Raw genomic sequence first — 16,867 nt, forward strand, 5'->3', positions numbered from 1 at the left:
AGATCAAAGCTTGATAATGAAGAATAATAAGAAGTTTCAGTTGGAGCCAGTACGAGCCAGTACTTCACTTCCTCTTCCGAGCAGAGGTCTGCGACGCCTGCTTTCCAGTCGCTCGGGTAGCATTTTCCTTCTCATCGAGCTTCTTCACGTCCTCTTCTTCCTCGCCATCGCTCTCGCCTCCTTGACCAAACTCGTTGACTCGAGTATAGTCTACCTTATACTTGTAGCTTTGATAGAGCCAGATGAAGAAAATTACATCATCACGCAGGGTTGCAAGTCTGTGGAGCCAAGGCATCTTTACAGTAAACGCGAAGAGATCATCGATAAACGTGTTGAGGAACTTGTAAGTCATAGCCTTTCCAGGCATATGAGCGACAGACTAGAGTATGCTTGTTAGCAGAAGGTCAAGTGACGATTGCGACGGTACGAACCTTGAGTCGGTAGTTAATGTACAAGCTGGGAACCATCATCAGAAAACCGTAGGCATAAACACTGCCGACGAGGGTCTCGATGATATAAGAGTACCATGACTTGTGCGTGTTGTACATCAAGCTGTAAGCAGCGTACGCTCCGAGGAGAGGCACAGCAATGATATACAGGTAGCGGAACGCAATCTCATCATACTCCTGGGTCTTCTTCTCCGTTTCTGTGAGTTTATGCTTGTCTTCAAACACAACCACATAAGGAAGGAAAGAGAAGAAGGATCCAACTGGAGGTGGGCGCAGACGGACATTAACCGTCTTCGTCACCTTCCAAGCTTCCAATACAATACCGAAGCCTTGACTGGCGAGAATCATCCAGGAAGTGTTCTCACTGTTGTCCATGAGATAGAGGAAAATGACTGTTTGCATGAACACATTGGCGAGGATGGTGCGGACTGACGTCCCGACATTGTCTTTCTTCTTGCGCCAATGAGACTGCAGTAAGGAGCACAATCAGCTTCAGTAACTAAAACCCTTGGGAAGACGAGGACGACTTACAATGTCATTTTTGAATGCTAGAGTTTCAAAAATCATGTGCAGAATTGTGACTACACCAGTTGTACCCAACAACCAGATGTTGGTATCCAGGAGCACTTCTTTGATCATCTCAAACTCGCTACCATCGCCACCACCAGGGGTAGATCCTCCGAATGCGGCTTGCTTGGCAGTTTGTTTGGCGTTCTCGTCGAGGCTCGCCATCATTGCGAATTTCCAGTTCTGGAGGTTTTGGAGTGTAAACCGTAGAGGGATAGTTTCAACCGTCGAGTTGAGCTCCACCATATGGCTTCTCAACTGCCAGAAAGTGTTCAGGAAGACAATAGGATAGTACCAACCATTCTGACCCGAAGCATCTCTCGCGCCAGTCGCCTCTAGCTGTGTGTGGCGACGAATGGCAGGATGGATTTGACGGTATTTCATGTTCCCAGAATCAGGAATCACGGATAGTGTGAAGTTCGGGTGGTAATATGATGCAATTGAAACATCGGGGGTCCCATCGTCTTCCTCCTCATCTGTTTCATCGGCACCCGCGAGTAGGTTCTTGAGCTTCTTAGCCTTTCTCTTAGGGAGGTACTGATTGAGAGGTCGTAAGAAGTGCACAGCTGTATCTGTGCTGTAGCCCTTTGCCGCAGGATCAAGCTCGTGCCCACTCAATGCCACGAAAAAGTGAGCCCAGAGGGTCCCGTTATGCTGGACCTCTTTGGGAACCTGAATGGTGGTCTCCACCTCTCTAACATCGCTGTAGTTTCCTAGACCGAATTTCTTCTCTTCCAGTACAAGAGAACTCGAGGGAAGAGATGAGATCGAAGGAAGCACAATCGACGGAGAAACGTAAACGCTGATATCCAAGGCACTGTCCGAGGGCCAGATCGGAGCAATAGTATCGGGAACAGAGCTGTAGTTCTCGACTTCGGCTTGCGGAGGTCGCTCCCCAAAACTAGTCACAGCACCGGGTTTTCCACCGGCCGTAGCATTCTGCTTGTTTCCAAAGAATTGACCGATGAAGAATTGGGTCACAAAGAAAATAGTGACACCCTGGATTAGTGATCTGACAATGGACTGGAGATAAAACGTCAGAACAATGAGTTTGACAAGTAGACGGGACCGTACGCACGCCTTGCTCTCCCTCTTCTCTCTGTTGCCGCTGCTCAGGCATTTTGAAACCTGGTTCTTTGCAATAGACGGCGGGGCTGGAAAGGAAAGGAAAAGAAAAAGGCCACGGATGGCGCGAAGATAGATGATGGAATCGCCTCCAAGCCTTGACTAAGGGCGGACTAGCCCCGGCCAACGGCGGTCCAGAAGTCCGGCAGTTCTAGGCTAGATCTGAATGCCATCCGCATTCATTCGAATACAAATACCCTCCCACGCAATAGAGCTCTCGCTGCTCGATTATTGGGCGTGTCCTCTTGCGCGATGGATATGCTGGCCCCGTGAATGCCATCCTCGCCCTCATGACAGAGAACAATCCCTCCCCTGACTACTCCCGCCCGCAGTTCCCTCCCCATAATGAGTCGCGCGTATGGGTGATCACCGCGGGAGATTCGCCTATTGGTATTTCGGTTGCGCGTCAGATCCTTGCGCATGGGGACAGTGCTCTCGTCGGTATCACATCCTCGGATCTCGACCGCGATGCGTGCCGTCGGGATATGTTCGAGGACTTCCAGGCGGAAGTTGAAGCTCACCGCGACGAGGGATGGGCTGAGCGATTCAAGGCTGTTCAATTAGACATAAGGTGCGCATTCGATCTAATATGGCACCTCTGTGAAAGAGCCCACTAGGCTGAGACTCGCGGCGCAGGATTATTGGAGAGTGTCAGGCAGTGGTTGCCGAAGCGGTTGCGACATTCGGCAGGATAGACATTTTGCTTTGCTGCACCAGTCAAGGTAGGACTCAGTGTCAAGCTTCTACTCTGTTTAGTATAGAGCCCTGACCATCTATAGCACTCGTTGGAACGGTAGAGGAGCTTGCTGCCTCCCAACAAACCCTGAATCTTGTCCGCGATCAGTTCGAGGTCAATTACTTCGGTCCGCTCAATATTATCAAGGCATCGCTACCTCACATGAGGCGTCAGAGGTCGGGGCATGTCATGATTGTCTCCGGAATCAGTATGGATTCCCATATACCAAGTCTTCTACGTTCTGTCACTAAATAGCACCAGCCGCTCATATCGGCACCCCTGGGCTCGGAATGTACTGCGCGGCAGGATGGGCCCTAGAGGGTTTCTGCGACGTAAGTCCTTAATCTATTACAACTCTTTTTCTTCGACTGCCGCTAACCATACGTCTTATTCCAGAGCCTAGCATACGAGATCGCTCCCTTCAACATTAAACTCACCATCTTCCAATGCAGTATCGAAATCCCCATTCTCACAAACCTCATCACCAGTGTTCCGCCGATTGTCCCCGCCTACTCCCCCGGTATAAATCCAGCGCCTCTATTTCGGGGAATTCTAAACCGGCTCATCCCCCGCTTACCAAATACTCAGCATGGCGGTAACATTAGCGACGGCACTCAAGAGCAAAACCAGAATCAGAACCATAATCAGACGAGCTCTATCGAAGACGGCCCTTTCTCAGGCCCAGACCTCATATCGACATACCCCCCGCTTAGTTCCGCACACATGGCAATTTTAGTGGAGGAGACGGTTTATGCCATCACGGCAATTGGGGGACATGAGAACCCCCCATCGCGGCATATTGTAGGGCAGGAAGGTGTTGCGAGCGTTAAGGAAAAGTTGAAGACTGTTAGCGAAGAACTGGAAGATTTTATCCAATGCAGTTTCGCGGTTGATTACGCTGCTGATGCGGAGCAGGGTCGAACGACTAGGGAGGAAAATATGGTCTTTGGAGCAAATAATGATGCATCATGATTGCTTGTAAGTAGCTTGTGAGTATTGTCTACGTCAGGTTTCAGGCAAAAGATATATGATGTTAATGTTCTCTACGAGTGAATAGTATATTCTGTGATAAAGGTGATAATCACCATTTTAGTGAGAGTTCCGTCCCAATCAATGAGTAGATAATGTATGTCTCTGGCTAGGCAAATTACTGACGGACATATCAAAGCAAATGGGGCTCTGTACCTTCATTGAAAAAGGTGTCCTCTATTGTTCTTCACATACCAAGCATGCCTCACCTCCCATAGAGTGCCCATATCCTGATTATCCCTGAAGCAACGGAGCTCTTTCCAGGCATTACCATTGGTAGCTTTGTCGACGCGGCCATCAATTCTTAACATCTCCAAAGTAAGTGCTGTAGGCCCTTGAATGTCCCGAACGATAACCTCATCAGGTTCTTCATCCTTTTCAGGTAGCGCTTGCGAGGGTTGCTCATCCGGAGAGTTGGCGAGTTCTGGCTCTTCGAGTTTCGAATCGTCTGATACCTCTGGCTTCGTGTTTTGCGGGGCTGCTCCAGAATTAGAGCCACTTTCCTGACTTTCTGCAGACGAGTCAAGGCTGTGCTCGTTACTAGACGATGATGACTTCATCCCGTTCTCAGAAAGACTGTTGGTGATTTCTACAGCTGCGGCGTTCGCCGCCCCCTGCCCTTGGGCAGGGGGCCCTTTGGGCGAGAGTCCACGCTGTCTCTTGGTCGGTAAGATCTCAGTGTTGGGCTCAACACTGCGTTTTCTGGAGGATCCAGCCTCCGTTTCTTTTATATCAGCTGATACTGCGCCATTTGCTTGTGTTAAAGGTGGAGATATCGAACTAGACTCTGGTGGACTTTCTGGTCTCCTCTCTGTACCCGTAGTCTTTGCGTTTGGGGCCACTGGAGTTTTTAGAAAAGTACGTCGCCCAGCAGGAACAGCAAACGTCAGACGGGATTCATTGACATCAATTATCTGGAGAGTGTGTCAGCTACCTAGAGGACCAAACATGCTAACAAACCTAGACGTACCCTGGCTTCCTTTTCAATCAAGATCTTACGGACACTCCTAGACCATTTCCAAATGTCACCTCTTCGGATAACACCATGCTTAATGAGCGTACTCAGTTTGATCTTGGAGCTTTCGCCAGCAGCTAGGGCCCTATCCATTTTTTGTTTTTGGCCCCAAAACTCCTCAAATTCTTGTTCTTTGAACTTGTCGAACTTGCCAGCAGCTCGCTGCGCAACAGCCTCTTCAGCCTCACGCATCCACTGCGGATCATAATGTCCATTCTGAAGGTCTAACTGAAAGTGACGAATAGCCTCACGCCAATTAGTTGAGTAGCGCAAAAAAGACTCTGGTAAAGGGGGAATTTTCGCGTTTGGGTCATCCGGTGGACGGTTAGGATTCGGATGCGTGTCGTTAGGCAGTAAATCTAGGATTTCTTGTTTCTCGGATTCTTCAAGACAGTTCCAAGCTTCAGGGAGAGCGAGCAATTTCTAAATATTGGTCAAATGATGATTAGCAATGTATTTACGGCGGAAGTCCGAGTTGTATCTAGCTCACCACCAGATCTAAATCAATAAGCCGAGACTTGTCGCTAGTCATCAATATTTCCTCTTCGTATTTATCCTTTGCAGCCCTCCGCGGTGTTCTCTTCGGCTTGGAATTTGTTGAGGCCATTGCGACGCTGGGCTTCACTACATTACCAAAGTAGCTTCTTCAGCGGAAGAAGACCCAGGAGAGTCCCTGACACATACTCGCAGTTCTGGTTAAATTCACATAGCAGCCGATAACTTGTCGCATCAAGCCGAGCAAGAAGGATGGAAAGGTTAATGGAGCCTACCTCGCTAGCTGTTTCTTCGATACTGCCTGGTTAGACCGCCTTTCCTGCGCGGGCCAATGCTCCGCAGTCTGGATTCAGATAAGGACAACAAAGCGGAAGATCACGACCGCCAGTTAACGAACCCAGCTATAACATTTGAAATCAGGATAGCCTATAGTGGTGATACTATTTTGAAGATGGTTAAATCAACCCAGATTGCCAGGCTTGATGGTAAGAAGCATGTGGGATGAAGTAGGTGGAAGTAGATGGAGGAGCTAATGTTGTAAGGCAGGCCTGATGCTGGCAGCGTCGGTGGATGATGAGCAGGTGCGTTGAAATTCCCTATCTTTGCCGGGGTTGCGACCAAGTACTCGTTTCACTAACTACCCACAGGCTGAAACAGAACTCTCTGAAATCAAGACGCAAGCTAAGATGATCTTTCGTCGATTGAGTCGCAACTCAGCGCCCCAAGCGAGCATTGAATCGGGCCAATATAACTTACAGTATGTCCTTCTTGCTCGGAATTTACAGACCAAAAAGGGTGTCCGGCTGATTAAAGGATAGTTATTTGATTAAAGATGACGTCTGCTTCCTTTGCATATGCGATCGGTCATATCCACGCAAGCTCGCCTTCACATATCTCTCGGATATTGCAACCGAATTTACCAACACCTACCCAGCCTCACAGTACCAGTCCCCGACCCTGCGGCCATACGCATTTGTGGAGTTCGACACATTCATCCAGCGCAGCAAGAAGGTATACCAGGATAGCCGAGCTTCGGCCAACCTTGACCGGTTAAACGACGAGCTTCGGGACGTAACAAAGGTGATGACGAAGAATATCGAGGACTTGCTATATCGAGGGGATAGCTTAGAGCGTATGGGCGAGCTGTCCGGCCGTCTACGTGAAGATAGCAAGAAGTACAGGAAAGCAGCCGTACGCATCAACTGGGAGCTGCTAGTAAAACAGGTATGTTCACCATGTATTTCCGAAACTTCGGTCTGACTCTTTGCAGTATGGGCCTTTCGCAGGCGTCGCATTTATTTTCCTCTTTCTCATTTGGTGGCGCTTCTTCTAGTCTCATTTCAGCGCCCAGCCATGCCACGTAACTACCCGTCTGTAATTTATATGCATAGATAATATATTCGGTGGTTGCAGGACACCACCGCTTCTTCAGTTCAAACTTATCGACCATGGGTTGGCTCGTAGGGTAAATCTCTTACAATGAGGGAAGACTGGATGTCGGCTGTGAAATTGTTGCACGGTCATTAGTCGTAGATCTATGTCTGCAAAGTCACTGCCCATTATCGTCGAATTGCACCATTTTATATTTCATCCTCCTCTTCATCAAAGTCGTCTTCCTCACCCATATCGTATAAGATGCGACCCCCCTCGCCAGGACCATTACCCTGTTGCGCATCAAAGTAAGGCAATACAACACCCTCCCTCTCTCTTCGCTGCCTCTCTGTAAGCCGCAGTTCAAAGGTAGACTCTGGCTCCTCATTTTCAGATCGAGCATCAAGATCCTCAGGCGGTCGATAAAGCGGATGATCATCAAGCAGCATTACAATCTCCTTAACCTGGGTAGCTGGGTAGTTCGACGCCGGGGGCAGGAGGTACCACTCCAGAACCCCACGTCCACTCTTGCGCCGGTATTCCATTTCCAGAACGACGCCTCCAGCTTCTGTTGAGCCGTTACCGACTGGATTATCCAGTCTTCCGAGGAGGACGCCGTCTTGCTCTTCTTCAAGCCCAAACACCGGAGGGGCAAGACTGCGATCACGGGCGGCCTTTCGGGCGAGGATGTGTGAGAAAGAGTGGAGTTTTATGACAGTCGTTGCAAGGTAGGATAAGAGCGATAGAGGAGAGGGCGAGTACGGAGATTGCGCAGGGCGGCTTGGAACATCTTGATGGAATGTGACGACGAGGGAGGTATCCGGTTTGGTGGCGGTGGGCTCGGAGGGCACAATGAATGAACTGAGGAAATTTGAGAGGTTAAATGACCGGTCGGTTCGTGTAGAGTGAATGAGAGGGTTTATTGAGTCGATAAGAACCAGTCGCCCTACGTCCTAATCAGTATATAGAGTCTCCAGGTGATTACAGGGATTATGCATACGTCGATTAGGGCTGTTGGACGAATCCGGTTTATAGGCAGCAGCAACTTCTCTAACGATTCCTGCAGGGGTCTTTCGGCGAGTGGAGACAAACGCATCGACACCATCGTACGGTTTCAACGTTTCAAACGCGATGAGGGTGACATGGACTTTTGAGAGCTGTGGTCGATTAGCACCACGTGTTTGCTCCGATATTTCCTTGTAAGTGTGTTGCAGTTGACTTACTCGGGCGCGTCGGATGTATTCATTGATCAATGGCGTGGCTGGTTGCTCTAGGGAATCCAATAGGAGTGTGAGTGGTGACGCAGTATCTCTAAGACTGAGCAGTTTCGAAACCAGCAACAAGTTATGCGTTTGACGATGAGACAACTTGGAAGGAGCCATTTGGTTGTTTAGAAAGAGCAAATCTTGAAGCAAAAATAAAGATGAAAACTGGCTCTTCAAGGGGCATTGCGGGGTTCTCACGATGCATGAGGGGTGCGATCCGACGCAAAAGATTTCCAAGCGCCTATTGCGCTATGCCTTTTGAAGTTAGCACAAGGCTCTACGGGACGGGCCGCTCGCTTATCTTGTCATAAACGCTTCTGCAGTATGGCGGCTGGTAACAGGAGAGTGAAGTAATATACAGAATCATCGATAGAATATAGCAAACGATAATCATCGAGCATCAGCTTGTGCTATTTAGCTTGAATCAAATATGTCATACGTCCAAGTTTATACGATCTATGTAGGATCAATCACTCCACTCAATTCGACGTACAGTGTAAAGACGAAGCCCAGTGCAGCATTCACTTACCAGTCTTGGAAGTCTCAGGTAGCAGCATATAAAATAGATGACATCAACAGATACCTCGAATAGATCAACATTACCGACTGAGATATCAAGCTTCTATTGGCCGCAAGCGTAATTCTTAACCGAGCTGCCACAGCCATGGCCTTAACTTGGTCACTAAGAGCTTGCGCCTCAAATTGTTGCTAAATTTGGAAAGAAATTAGTAGGAGGAAAATGACGGATGCCTTGCGACTATAGAGCTTGGAAAAGAAGGCGTTCAACGCCAAGTGGAACTCTCGTCCTGCTCACGGGTTCCGTTATCATGTCATAATATCTCTTCTTTCTCAAGTACTTTCCGTTTTCCCCTGTCTCTTACCAGCTAATCACTTTTCAAATGATGGAATAAGTTTCTTAAACAACACGTGATACAGCTTTCGACTCGTGGACGCTCGAGATGTTTGCAAGGCACGTTGCTTAACAACCTTCGGGGCTAAATATGTACTTTTGGAGCATAAGATACCACTTTTGTCACTCACAGTGAGTAGGTGCGATCCAGCTGAGGTATTTGAAGACTCTGATGAAGGGCTATACCATCTTACAATCTTGGTCTCTGCAGCAGCTTGCATCGTTTCGAATTGACTTGTCAGACTAAAAGATGGTCGAAGCTGCCAGAAGCTCCCATAGGTTTAATGAGCATGAAATGCATATATTGTGGAAGTACGGCCTTCCCCTCTACGCCTACTTGACGCTTATACCTGATTTATCCACGAAATTGTAGCGCCGGTGCGTCCAGGCGCGGAATGTTATCTTCCGACGCTTTAATCCTTTACAAAGAGAAGTCCCAGATTGGCGATGTACCCAGCCCACCACACACTAGCTAATGCTGTAAACTTCGAATGGGGAGGATAATACGCGCGGATCTTTTGAAAGGGAATATGATGGCGGCTGGAGTACCCTGGCGGCAAATACCCGCCAACCTGTCCGTACTTCAACGCAGCCATGTACAACGCTGTAGAGGTCGGGGACTGAAGAAACCCTCAGAAGTAATCTCTTGACCATTCTCGGCATTATGCTACGACTCCGGCGAGAAGAAGCGCTGGCTGAAGCACCATGTTATCATTCCAACTAGTTACTCATTAATCTCACACATCCCGATGGTAATAGCACCGTAACAGGGCACGAACAATGCTCTCTCAGAGTTTCAGCGGCTGTCAGAATTCCTCCTAGTATCACGAACCAGCCCAGGAAACTCTTCATGTCGAAGATTCATGCCCGACCCCAAACAAGCTAGGAGGTGCTCGTGACTCTTCCATACGATATTCGAGGAAGTTAAGATATGGGCCACATGAGGCATCAGTAAACGAGCTGCTATCATTGAAAGAGCATCCATGGGAACATTGACCTGTAAACAGGGTCATGTTAACGCGTAAGTGGAAAGGATAAAAGGGGGTAGGCCGCGGCCAAAGGCAGAAGAAGCGGCGCAGCTGGCACAAATCGCCGCCCGTACTTAATCTCTTGCACAAGCTTCAGCGTTCCCCGAAGAAACAGCAACAACCGTGATCGTTACTAGTGTTTCCCGTTATACCGCTTGCTGCAGCTCTTGAGGCCTAGAATTGAATTATTCTCCTTAAGCAGTGGGACCAGAAAGCTGTGATTGCTAAACCCCGCCTTACGAAAGACCTTGTTCGACGCCAACGAGCCGCCCTCAAAAGTTTCAGCACTTCAGAATGGCAGAGCCGCCAGCTAAGCGTGCTCGCCGCATTGACAGCTCCGCAATGTGGGATATGGATGATCGAGGGTCGCGCTCCCCTGTTGTGGACTCGAACTATGATAGGAATTCCAGACGCGATCCGTCGGATGACGGACGTGAAGGGCCCCGCGAAGACAGGAAGTATCGCTCTCGATCAGAAGACAGACGAGACAAACGAAGAGAAAGGAGCAGATCCAGGGATCGCCGCGATCGTGACAGGGACCGAGGCCGTGACAGGAGGGAACGTGATAAGGATGGGCGGGATGCAAGAGTCCGTGACAGAAGTGGCAGCCGCGACAGGTACACAGACCGACGAGGTACGTACTCCAGGAATTTAGCTACAAAAACGGGTTTCTAACTGATAGGGAAGGTTATTCGTTCAAGGGTGACAGGTATCGCGATCGTTCCCGGTCACCGACCCGAAACGGCACTCGAGACAGAGCATCGCCAGGCCGGGGCTCGCGAGGTGATCGCAGAAACGAACGTAGGGACCAGCGAGACCGACACAACATTGCGCCAGATTCAAAATATCGAGCGGATTGGACAAAAGATGAAATGGACATGGATCTTGATGAAGCAGAAGAGGATGACATCGACGAGCTCATGCGACGGTGCCTGGGATTCTCGAAATTCAGGAGCACCAAGAATACAAAGGTACCTGGAAACAATGCCTATGGTGTGCGAAAGGAGAAGAAGACGGAGTATCGACAGTACATGAACCGTCAAGGAGGGTTCAACCGACCTCTGAGTCCGTCGCGGTAAAAGCAAGATATCCCGGCCTGTTCTTTGCTATTATATCCTTATTCCTATTTTTTCTTTACCGTTACAGAGCTTTTTTCCATCCTAGATTTGTTACATGCATTTTGGGCGTTAGGGTTGTCTCTTTAGCTTTATTTCTGTGCACGTTGTGCTATCATTTTTTTTTCAACATGTTGATGAATTGCATCGTCCCTGCATCAATTTCAAATATCATCTTTCGAGCGGGATTCATCTGACAGTAATGACAAGTTCCGGTCCGACACATTTAAACCAGCGTATCTCCGATTATGGAGTGAGAGAACAAGACACATGACTCCGGTGACGTAGTCGGGTTCATTTATCTGTTGTACCTTCTCCAGCTTCTCCGACCCAAACTTTTAACTCTTAACAATCCATCACTGTGGCTTCCATTAGAGCATTTGGTCCTAAAATCGCACCCATCGCAAATCTTGTACAGTACGGAAAGATGTCTGTGTCGAGTGACCGTCGCGACATCATCATTGTCGGTATGTAACGAGTCGTTACTTTCTGCTTTACCCCGCAAATATTGATAAGTTCAAGGACGGCTATTCTGATGAGCATATTCCAGGTGGCGGTATCATTGGATGTTGCTCTGCCTATTACCTGACACGACACCCTTCTTTCGACCCTTCTCGCCACTCTGTGACTCTAATCGAAGCATCCGACATCGCAGGAGGGGCATCAGGCAAGGCGGGCGGCCTTCTAGCGCTGTGGGCATATCCCAGCAATATTGTCCCATTGAGCTACAAACTACATGCAGAACTAGCCAAAGAACACAATGGAAAAGATAGATGGGGATATAGGGAAGTCGGGTGCGCACAACTGGTCGCTCGAGGCCGCCCGCTCAGCGAGAAGAAAGAGAAAGATGGTGCTGGTAGCTCCTTATCGCTGCAGAAACGCAGCGCATCCGCCATGGGGAAACTAAAGACCGCAAAGATACCCCCTGAGCTTGACTGGATCGAACCGGAGCTTGTCAGAGGCTACGAAAGCATGAGCGACCCCGGCGAAACTGCGCAGGTGCATCCGTACCTCTTTACAACGTCAATCGCCAAGCTTGCGGAGGAGAAGGGCGCCAAAGTGATACTGGGCTCAGTCACAGACATCGACTATAAAGGTGGCTCGGTTAAGTCTGTCACTTACACAGAGAAGGAAACCGGTCAGGCACAAACGATCCCTGCCACCGACATTGTTGTGGCTGCTGGCCCGTGGACAAGCTCCATCCTTCCGGATGCCCCAATATCTGCCATGCGCGCGCATAGTGTTGTGATACAACCCACGAGACCAGCCAGTGCACATACACTATTCACCAATATTGAAATTCCAGCCAATTTCGATCCCTCGACGAAGTCGCGGCCAACAGTGGCATCGCCAGAGATCTACGCCCGCCCTGACAATACTGTGTATGCCTGTGGTGAAGGGGACCAAGTAGTTCCGCTTCCTAAAACTACCGCAGACGTTGAGGTCGATCCACGACGATGTGAGGATATTATCAATCAGGTTGGATCTATTTCCGATGCACTTCGGGACGGCGAGGTGAAAGCACGACAGGCCTGCTACTTGCCCAACGTGAATGCAGTCAGTGGGGGCCCGCTGGTCGGAAAAACTGGGACGAAGGGACTTTATCTTGCTGCTGGGCATACTTGCTGGGGTATTCAAAATGCGCCTGGCACAGGAAAACTGATCAGCGAATTCGTGTTTGATGGCCGTGCAAAGAGTGCCAACATTGAATCTCTGGATCCAAGAAACGTCCTGTAAATATGTACCAGATGTTGTATAATCAAGCTGCTTGGTTTTTAGATGGAATTTATGAGTAATTATCATAGATCCTTTGTAAGGCACCGTAGTGCCCTGGAGTATACTTCATATAGCGGAGCTTGGGCCAAGTCGATCTGCCGAGCGCACGTAAGCTCCCGGTGATGCCAGGTAAGAACTCCGCAACAACGTTACAGAGGCACGAGAGCTGGTCAATTAGTTTTGCTTGAAGTAGGCTCTTACATGCTCTTCCTCAGTGTATGAGGCTGTTTTGTTTCTCTTTTCTAATGTCCACATAACAATGCATCTCTCGATATCTTCATTACTTTCAGCGCCCCTGTTCTGCGCGGCCGCGCTTGCCGTCCAAGTTAGTGACGGTGTGTCAACAGTAGCCCACGAGGCTGCCAGAGCCAGCAATGAATCGCTACTATGGGGTCCTTACAAGCCGAATTTATACTTTGGTGTTCGTCCTCGAATACCTAATAGCGTTTTCGCGGGCCTGATGTGGGCAAAGGTCGACAACTATGCAACCGCTCAAGAAAGTATGCGCCCATGTTCATCGCCAATGACTATTGACGCCAAAGGCATTCAGACTGAACCCTGCTGACAATATCAAGATTTTAGGCATACATGCGAACAGAACGAAGGAATGGCAGGCTACGGCTGGGACGAGTATGACGTTCGAAAAGGCGGCCGCGAAACAATCCACGATGCCGGAAACTCGCTCGACTTAACTATCGACTTCGTTAAAGTCCCTGGCGGACAACATGGAGGCAGCTGGGCCGCACGGGTGAAAGGTGTCCCTCGAGATGATGCTCTGCCTGATCAGCCCACGACGGTGGTCTTCTACGCCGGTCTAGAGGGACTTGGCAGCTTGGGGGTTTCGACCGAGAGCGACGACCCTAGAGGATTTGAGGGGGACGTTAAACTTGACGGGTTCACGGCTGAGCTTGGTCGATTCTCAATAGATGTGACTGCGGGCCCCAAGACCAACGAGCATCCTGCGTATAATCATCCCTCATATGATGACAAGCCGCTGGACAGGACCATAGTGTCGAGTTTTCCGGTGCCGCCGGAGCACACCTGGCAGACAAAGGGTTAGTGCTTGGTTTGTACTTCTGGAGTTAATGCTGATTATACTCCAGTGCTGCTGTTTACGCAAATGAAAAAAGCAGTTGATGAGGCCATTCAGAAGTATGGAGCGGAGAATCCGCCACCCCCTGCCCAGGTCTTCACCGTCAACAATTCACCAGGTGATGGAAATGTCCAGTTGGTACAAAAGGTTTTCTCCGGTGCTTTTGAGGTATGCCGCCATCATGACCTCATTTGTTTGGTAATTAAGCTCACAGTTGTCAGTTTGATATTCTCTTCTCCTCTGGTTCCGCGCCGGAACCTCTCACATGTGAGTTGGCTATCAGATGTTGCAAGTGTAAACGATACTAATTAATTTGTAGCGGAGATCCTTACTGCTGAGATCAAGAGTGCTTCACTCTCCTTCTCCGAGAGGTTCAAGAAAATACTTTCCCCGCAGTCACCCTTTGATTCCGCAGATTACCTTGAATTCTCCAAGTCCATGCTCTCAAACCTCATCGGTGGCATCGGCTTCTTCCATGGCTCAGACATTGTTGACCGCTCAGCTGCCCCGGAGTACGATGAAGAGAATGAAGGTTTCTGGGAGGAAACAGAGGAAGCCAGAAGCCGGGCACAACCTGTGCTTGAAGGGCCAAAAGATCTTTTTACTGCCGTGCCATCTCGCCCATTCTTCCCACGTGGTTTTCTCTGGGATGAGGGATTCCACTTGATACCAATCCTAGACTGGGACCCTGATCTTGCGTATGCCTCCCCGATGGTCACCTGGTGGCTTAAGCAGCTTTACCTGGATGCACAATAACTAACTGTTCACAGACTCGAAATTGTGAAGAGTTGGTTCAGCTTGATGGACGAAGATGGCTGGATTGCGCGCGAGCAGATTCTGGGTAACGAAGCTCGAAGCAAGGTCCCGCCTGAGTTTACAGTCCAGTACCCTCACTACGCCAACCCGCCGACCCTCTTCATGGTACTAGAAGCTTTTGTTGATAAGCTTGAGGCGCAAGACGAATCGACGCAGACTTACCTTGAGGACGAGGGTCTGCACTCTGTCTATGTAAAGCACCCGAAGCTGGGAGAGAATTTCATTCGCTCCATTTACCCTCTACTAAAAAAGCACTACTTTTGGTACAGGTCCACTCAATACGGTGACATCAAGTCTTACGACCGTGAGGCATTTTCGACCAAGGAGGCGTACCGCTGGCGTGGACGGTCTGTGCAGCACATCTTAACATCTGGATTGGATGACTATCCCCGGGCCCAACCTCCTCATCCTGGTGAGCTTCACGTGGATCTCATTAGCTGGATGGGTATGATGACTCGGGCGCTACGCCGCATTGCGGAGACCCTTGGTGAAACTGAGGATATTGAGGAGTTTAAGGCCTACGAAACCGCCATCGAACGAAACATCGACGATCTTCACTGGGACGCGGATGCGAAGACCTACTGTGACGCCACAATCGATGACTACGAAGACTCTGTTCACGTCTGCCACAAGGGATATGTCTCAATTGCGCCGTTTCTGACAGGCATTGTGGGTCCGGACAGTCCTCGCTTGGAGGCTATCTTGGATTTGATTGAAGACCCTGAGGAGCTTTGGTCTGACTATGGTATTCGAAGTCTCAGTAAGAAGGATGAATTTTATGGCACTGCTGAGAATTACTGGAGAAGCCCTGTGTGGATTAACATTAACTACCTTGTCCTCAAGAACCTTTACGTGAGTCTAGACCCCTATTTTCTCTTTTGGACTGAGACTAACTATGGCCAAATAGAATATCGCACTTACACCCGGCCCCCAGCAGAACAGGGCCCGCAAAATGTATTCAGGTCTCCGGAAGAACCTGGTTGAAAATGTATACCGGGAGTGGAAGAACACTGGCTTTGCCTGGGAGCAGTACAATCCTGAAACCGGAAAGGGGCAGCGGACGCAGCACTTTACAGGCTGGACCAGCTTGGTGGTAAAAATGATGGCTATGCCTGACCTTCCCGCCAGCGAGAAGACAGGTCATGACGAGCTATAAACCGCATGTCTCGAGTCTTGTATAGAACTGTAGCATAGACGAAAAAACTTGCGGACTTTTGAGTCCATGTGAACCAAGCAACGCCTGACGCCATCCCACCTCTCATAACACGTATTGTTTTTGATAATAAGAATCCTCTTCTCATGGTCTGCGTGGGCCGCCATCTCGATGTCTTCCGTGCCTAATTCTCTCGCCCCTATCTCTACTCCTCGACCGTGACCGCGACCTTCTCCTATGGCGCTCCTTGTCCCGATCGACCGAACTTGACCGTGATCTGCGTCTATGGCTTCGGTGACTCCGGTGGTCTCGTTCATCATATCGCCTGTAATGTCTGTGTCCTCGATCCCTATCACCACCACGTTCACCATCGCGATCACGAACCCTTCTTGGACTCCGTGTTCGCTCGCGCTTTCGCCGCCGACTGTCTTTTGAGTCCCGTTCTACTCCAGCTCATCAGCCAAATGCACGGTATAATTGAACTGATTGTTCCCTCCCATACCTGTTGTCTTCTCATCTGAATTCCCGCTAGTTGCCGGTCTTTCCTCCCCCCCTAACGGCATCAGGTTCGCGTTCTGGGATGGTAATGGAAGACCCAGAGCCCGAGCCATGGCCTCCTCCTCCGCAGCTTTGACGCGCTGTCGCTCCTCTCGTCCCTTTCTGGCCGCTTCCTCTGGGTCATCCTCTCCGCGCGTGTACCATTGTAAGTCTTTACCCTGTTGCCATCGTCCAACAGGTGCCATGAGAGAATGACCAAGGTAGTTTTCGCGATGTGAAGAATCTTTAACGTCCGACCATTTGAAGTCGCCGCGGCCGCCGCTGAAGATATCAGTCAGTCATGGCGAAAGATTGAGCCCAGTGTATCAAAGGCTTACTCACCGGCTGCCTTCTTTTCGGACGCCGGCAACGAGATCCATGACGCGT

General features: G+C 49.6%; 8 protein-coding genes across 8 annotated transcripts, besides 1 other annotated feature; 4 read left to right on the top strand and 4 right to left on the bottom strand.

The window, feature by feature from the left end:
- Positions 1-16,867: part of a sequence feature (contig 1.110 1211..298245(1)) that runs on past both edges of the window.
- ANIA_06601 (CLPTM1 family protein) lies at positions 65-2,136 on the bottom strand (the record flags this gene model as incomplete). Its single annotated transcript, XM_659113.1, has 4 exons — positions 65-379; positions 432-917; positions 981-2,039; positions 2,095-2,136. 4 exons carry the CDS (start codon positions 2,134-2,136, stop codon positions 65-67), a joined length of 1,902 nt encoding a protein of 633 aa, XP_664205.1.
- On the top strand, positions 2,332-3,849 carry ANIA_06602 (short chain dehydrogenase/reductase family protein; the record flags this gene model as incomplete). Its single annotated transcript, XM_659114.2, has 5 exons — positions 2,332-2,712; positions 2,778-2,863; positions 2,921-3,085; positions 3,133-3,209; positions 3,274-3,849. The coding sequence occupies exons 1-5, from the start codon at positions 2,432-2,434 to the stop codon at positions 3,847-3,849; spliced, it is 1,185 nt and encodes a 394-aa protein (XP_664206.1). The 5' UTR covers positions 2,332-2,431.
- On the bottom strand, positions 3,803-5,651 carry ANIA_06603 (uncharacterized protein; the record flags this gene model as incomplete). The annotated part of the gene is made up of 5 exons (XM_050613177.1): positions 3,803-3,863; positions 4,102-4,820; positions 4,877-5,344; positions 5,412-5,545; positions 5,606-5,651. The coding sequence occupies 5 exons, from the start codon at positions 5,649-5,651 to the stop codon at positions 3,803-3,805; spliced, it is 1,428 nt and encodes a 475-aa protein (XP_050467129.1).
- On the bottom strand, positions 6,997-8,169 carry ANIA_06604 (Elongator subunit IKI1; the record flags this gene model as incomplete). Its single annotated transcript, XM_659116.1, has 3 exons — positions 6,997-7,733; positions 7,788-7,944; positions 8,011-8,169. The coding sequence occupies 3 exons, from the start codon at positions 8,167-8,169 to the stop codon at positions 6,997-6,999; spliced, it is 1,053 nt and encodes a 350-aa protein (XP_664208.1).
- ANIA_10835 (uncharacterized protein) lies at positions 10,285-11,285 on the top strand (the record flags this gene model as incomplete). The annotated part of the gene is made up of 2 exons (XM_659117.2): positions 10,285-10,624; positions 10,678-11,285. 2 exons carry the CDS (start codon positions 10,285-10,287, stop codon positions 11,067-11,069), a joined length of 732 nt encoding a protein of 243 aa, XP_664209.2. The 3' UTR covers positions 11,070-11,285.
- Positions 11,533-12,842, top strand: ANIA_10839 (NAD(P)/FAD-dependent oxidoreductase; the record flags this gene model as incomplete). The annotated part of the gene is made up of 2 exons (XM_050613183.1): positions 11,533-11,572; positions 11,656-12,842. 2 exons carry the CDS (start codon positions 11,533-11,535, stop codon positions 12,840-12,842), a joined length of 1,227 nt encoding a protein of 408 aa, XP_050467130.1.
- Positions 13,141-16,025, top strand: cwh41 (mannosyl-oligosaccharide glucosidase; the record flags this gene model as incomplete). Its single annotated transcript, XM_659118.2, has 8 exons — positions 13,141-13,381; positions 13,457-13,936; positions 13,985-14,142; positions 14,196-14,241; positions 14,294-14,672; positions 14,745-14,858; positions 15,060-15,642; positions 15,698-16,025. The coding sequence occupies 8 exons, from the start codon at positions 13,141-13,143 to the stop codon at positions 15,944-15,946; spliced, it is 2,250 nt and encodes a 749-aa protein (XP_664210.1). The 3' UTR covers positions 15,947-16,025.
- ANIA_06607 (MMtag domain-containing protein) lies at positions 16,387-16,860 on the bottom strand (the record flags this gene model as incomplete). Its single annotated transcript, XM_659119.1, has 2 exons — positions 16,387-16,762; positions 16,823-16,860. 2 exons carry the CDS (start codon positions 16,858-16,860, stop codon positions 16,387-16,389), a joined length of 414 nt encoding a protein of 137 aa, XP_664211.1.

The sequence above is a fragment of the Aspergillus nidulans genome, chromosome I (assembly GCF_000011425.1).
Source record: "Aspergillus nidulans FGSC A4 chromosome I".
NCBI lineage: Eukaryota > Fungi > Ascomycota > Eurotiomycetes > Eurotiales > Aspergillaceae > Aspergillus > Aspergillus nidulans.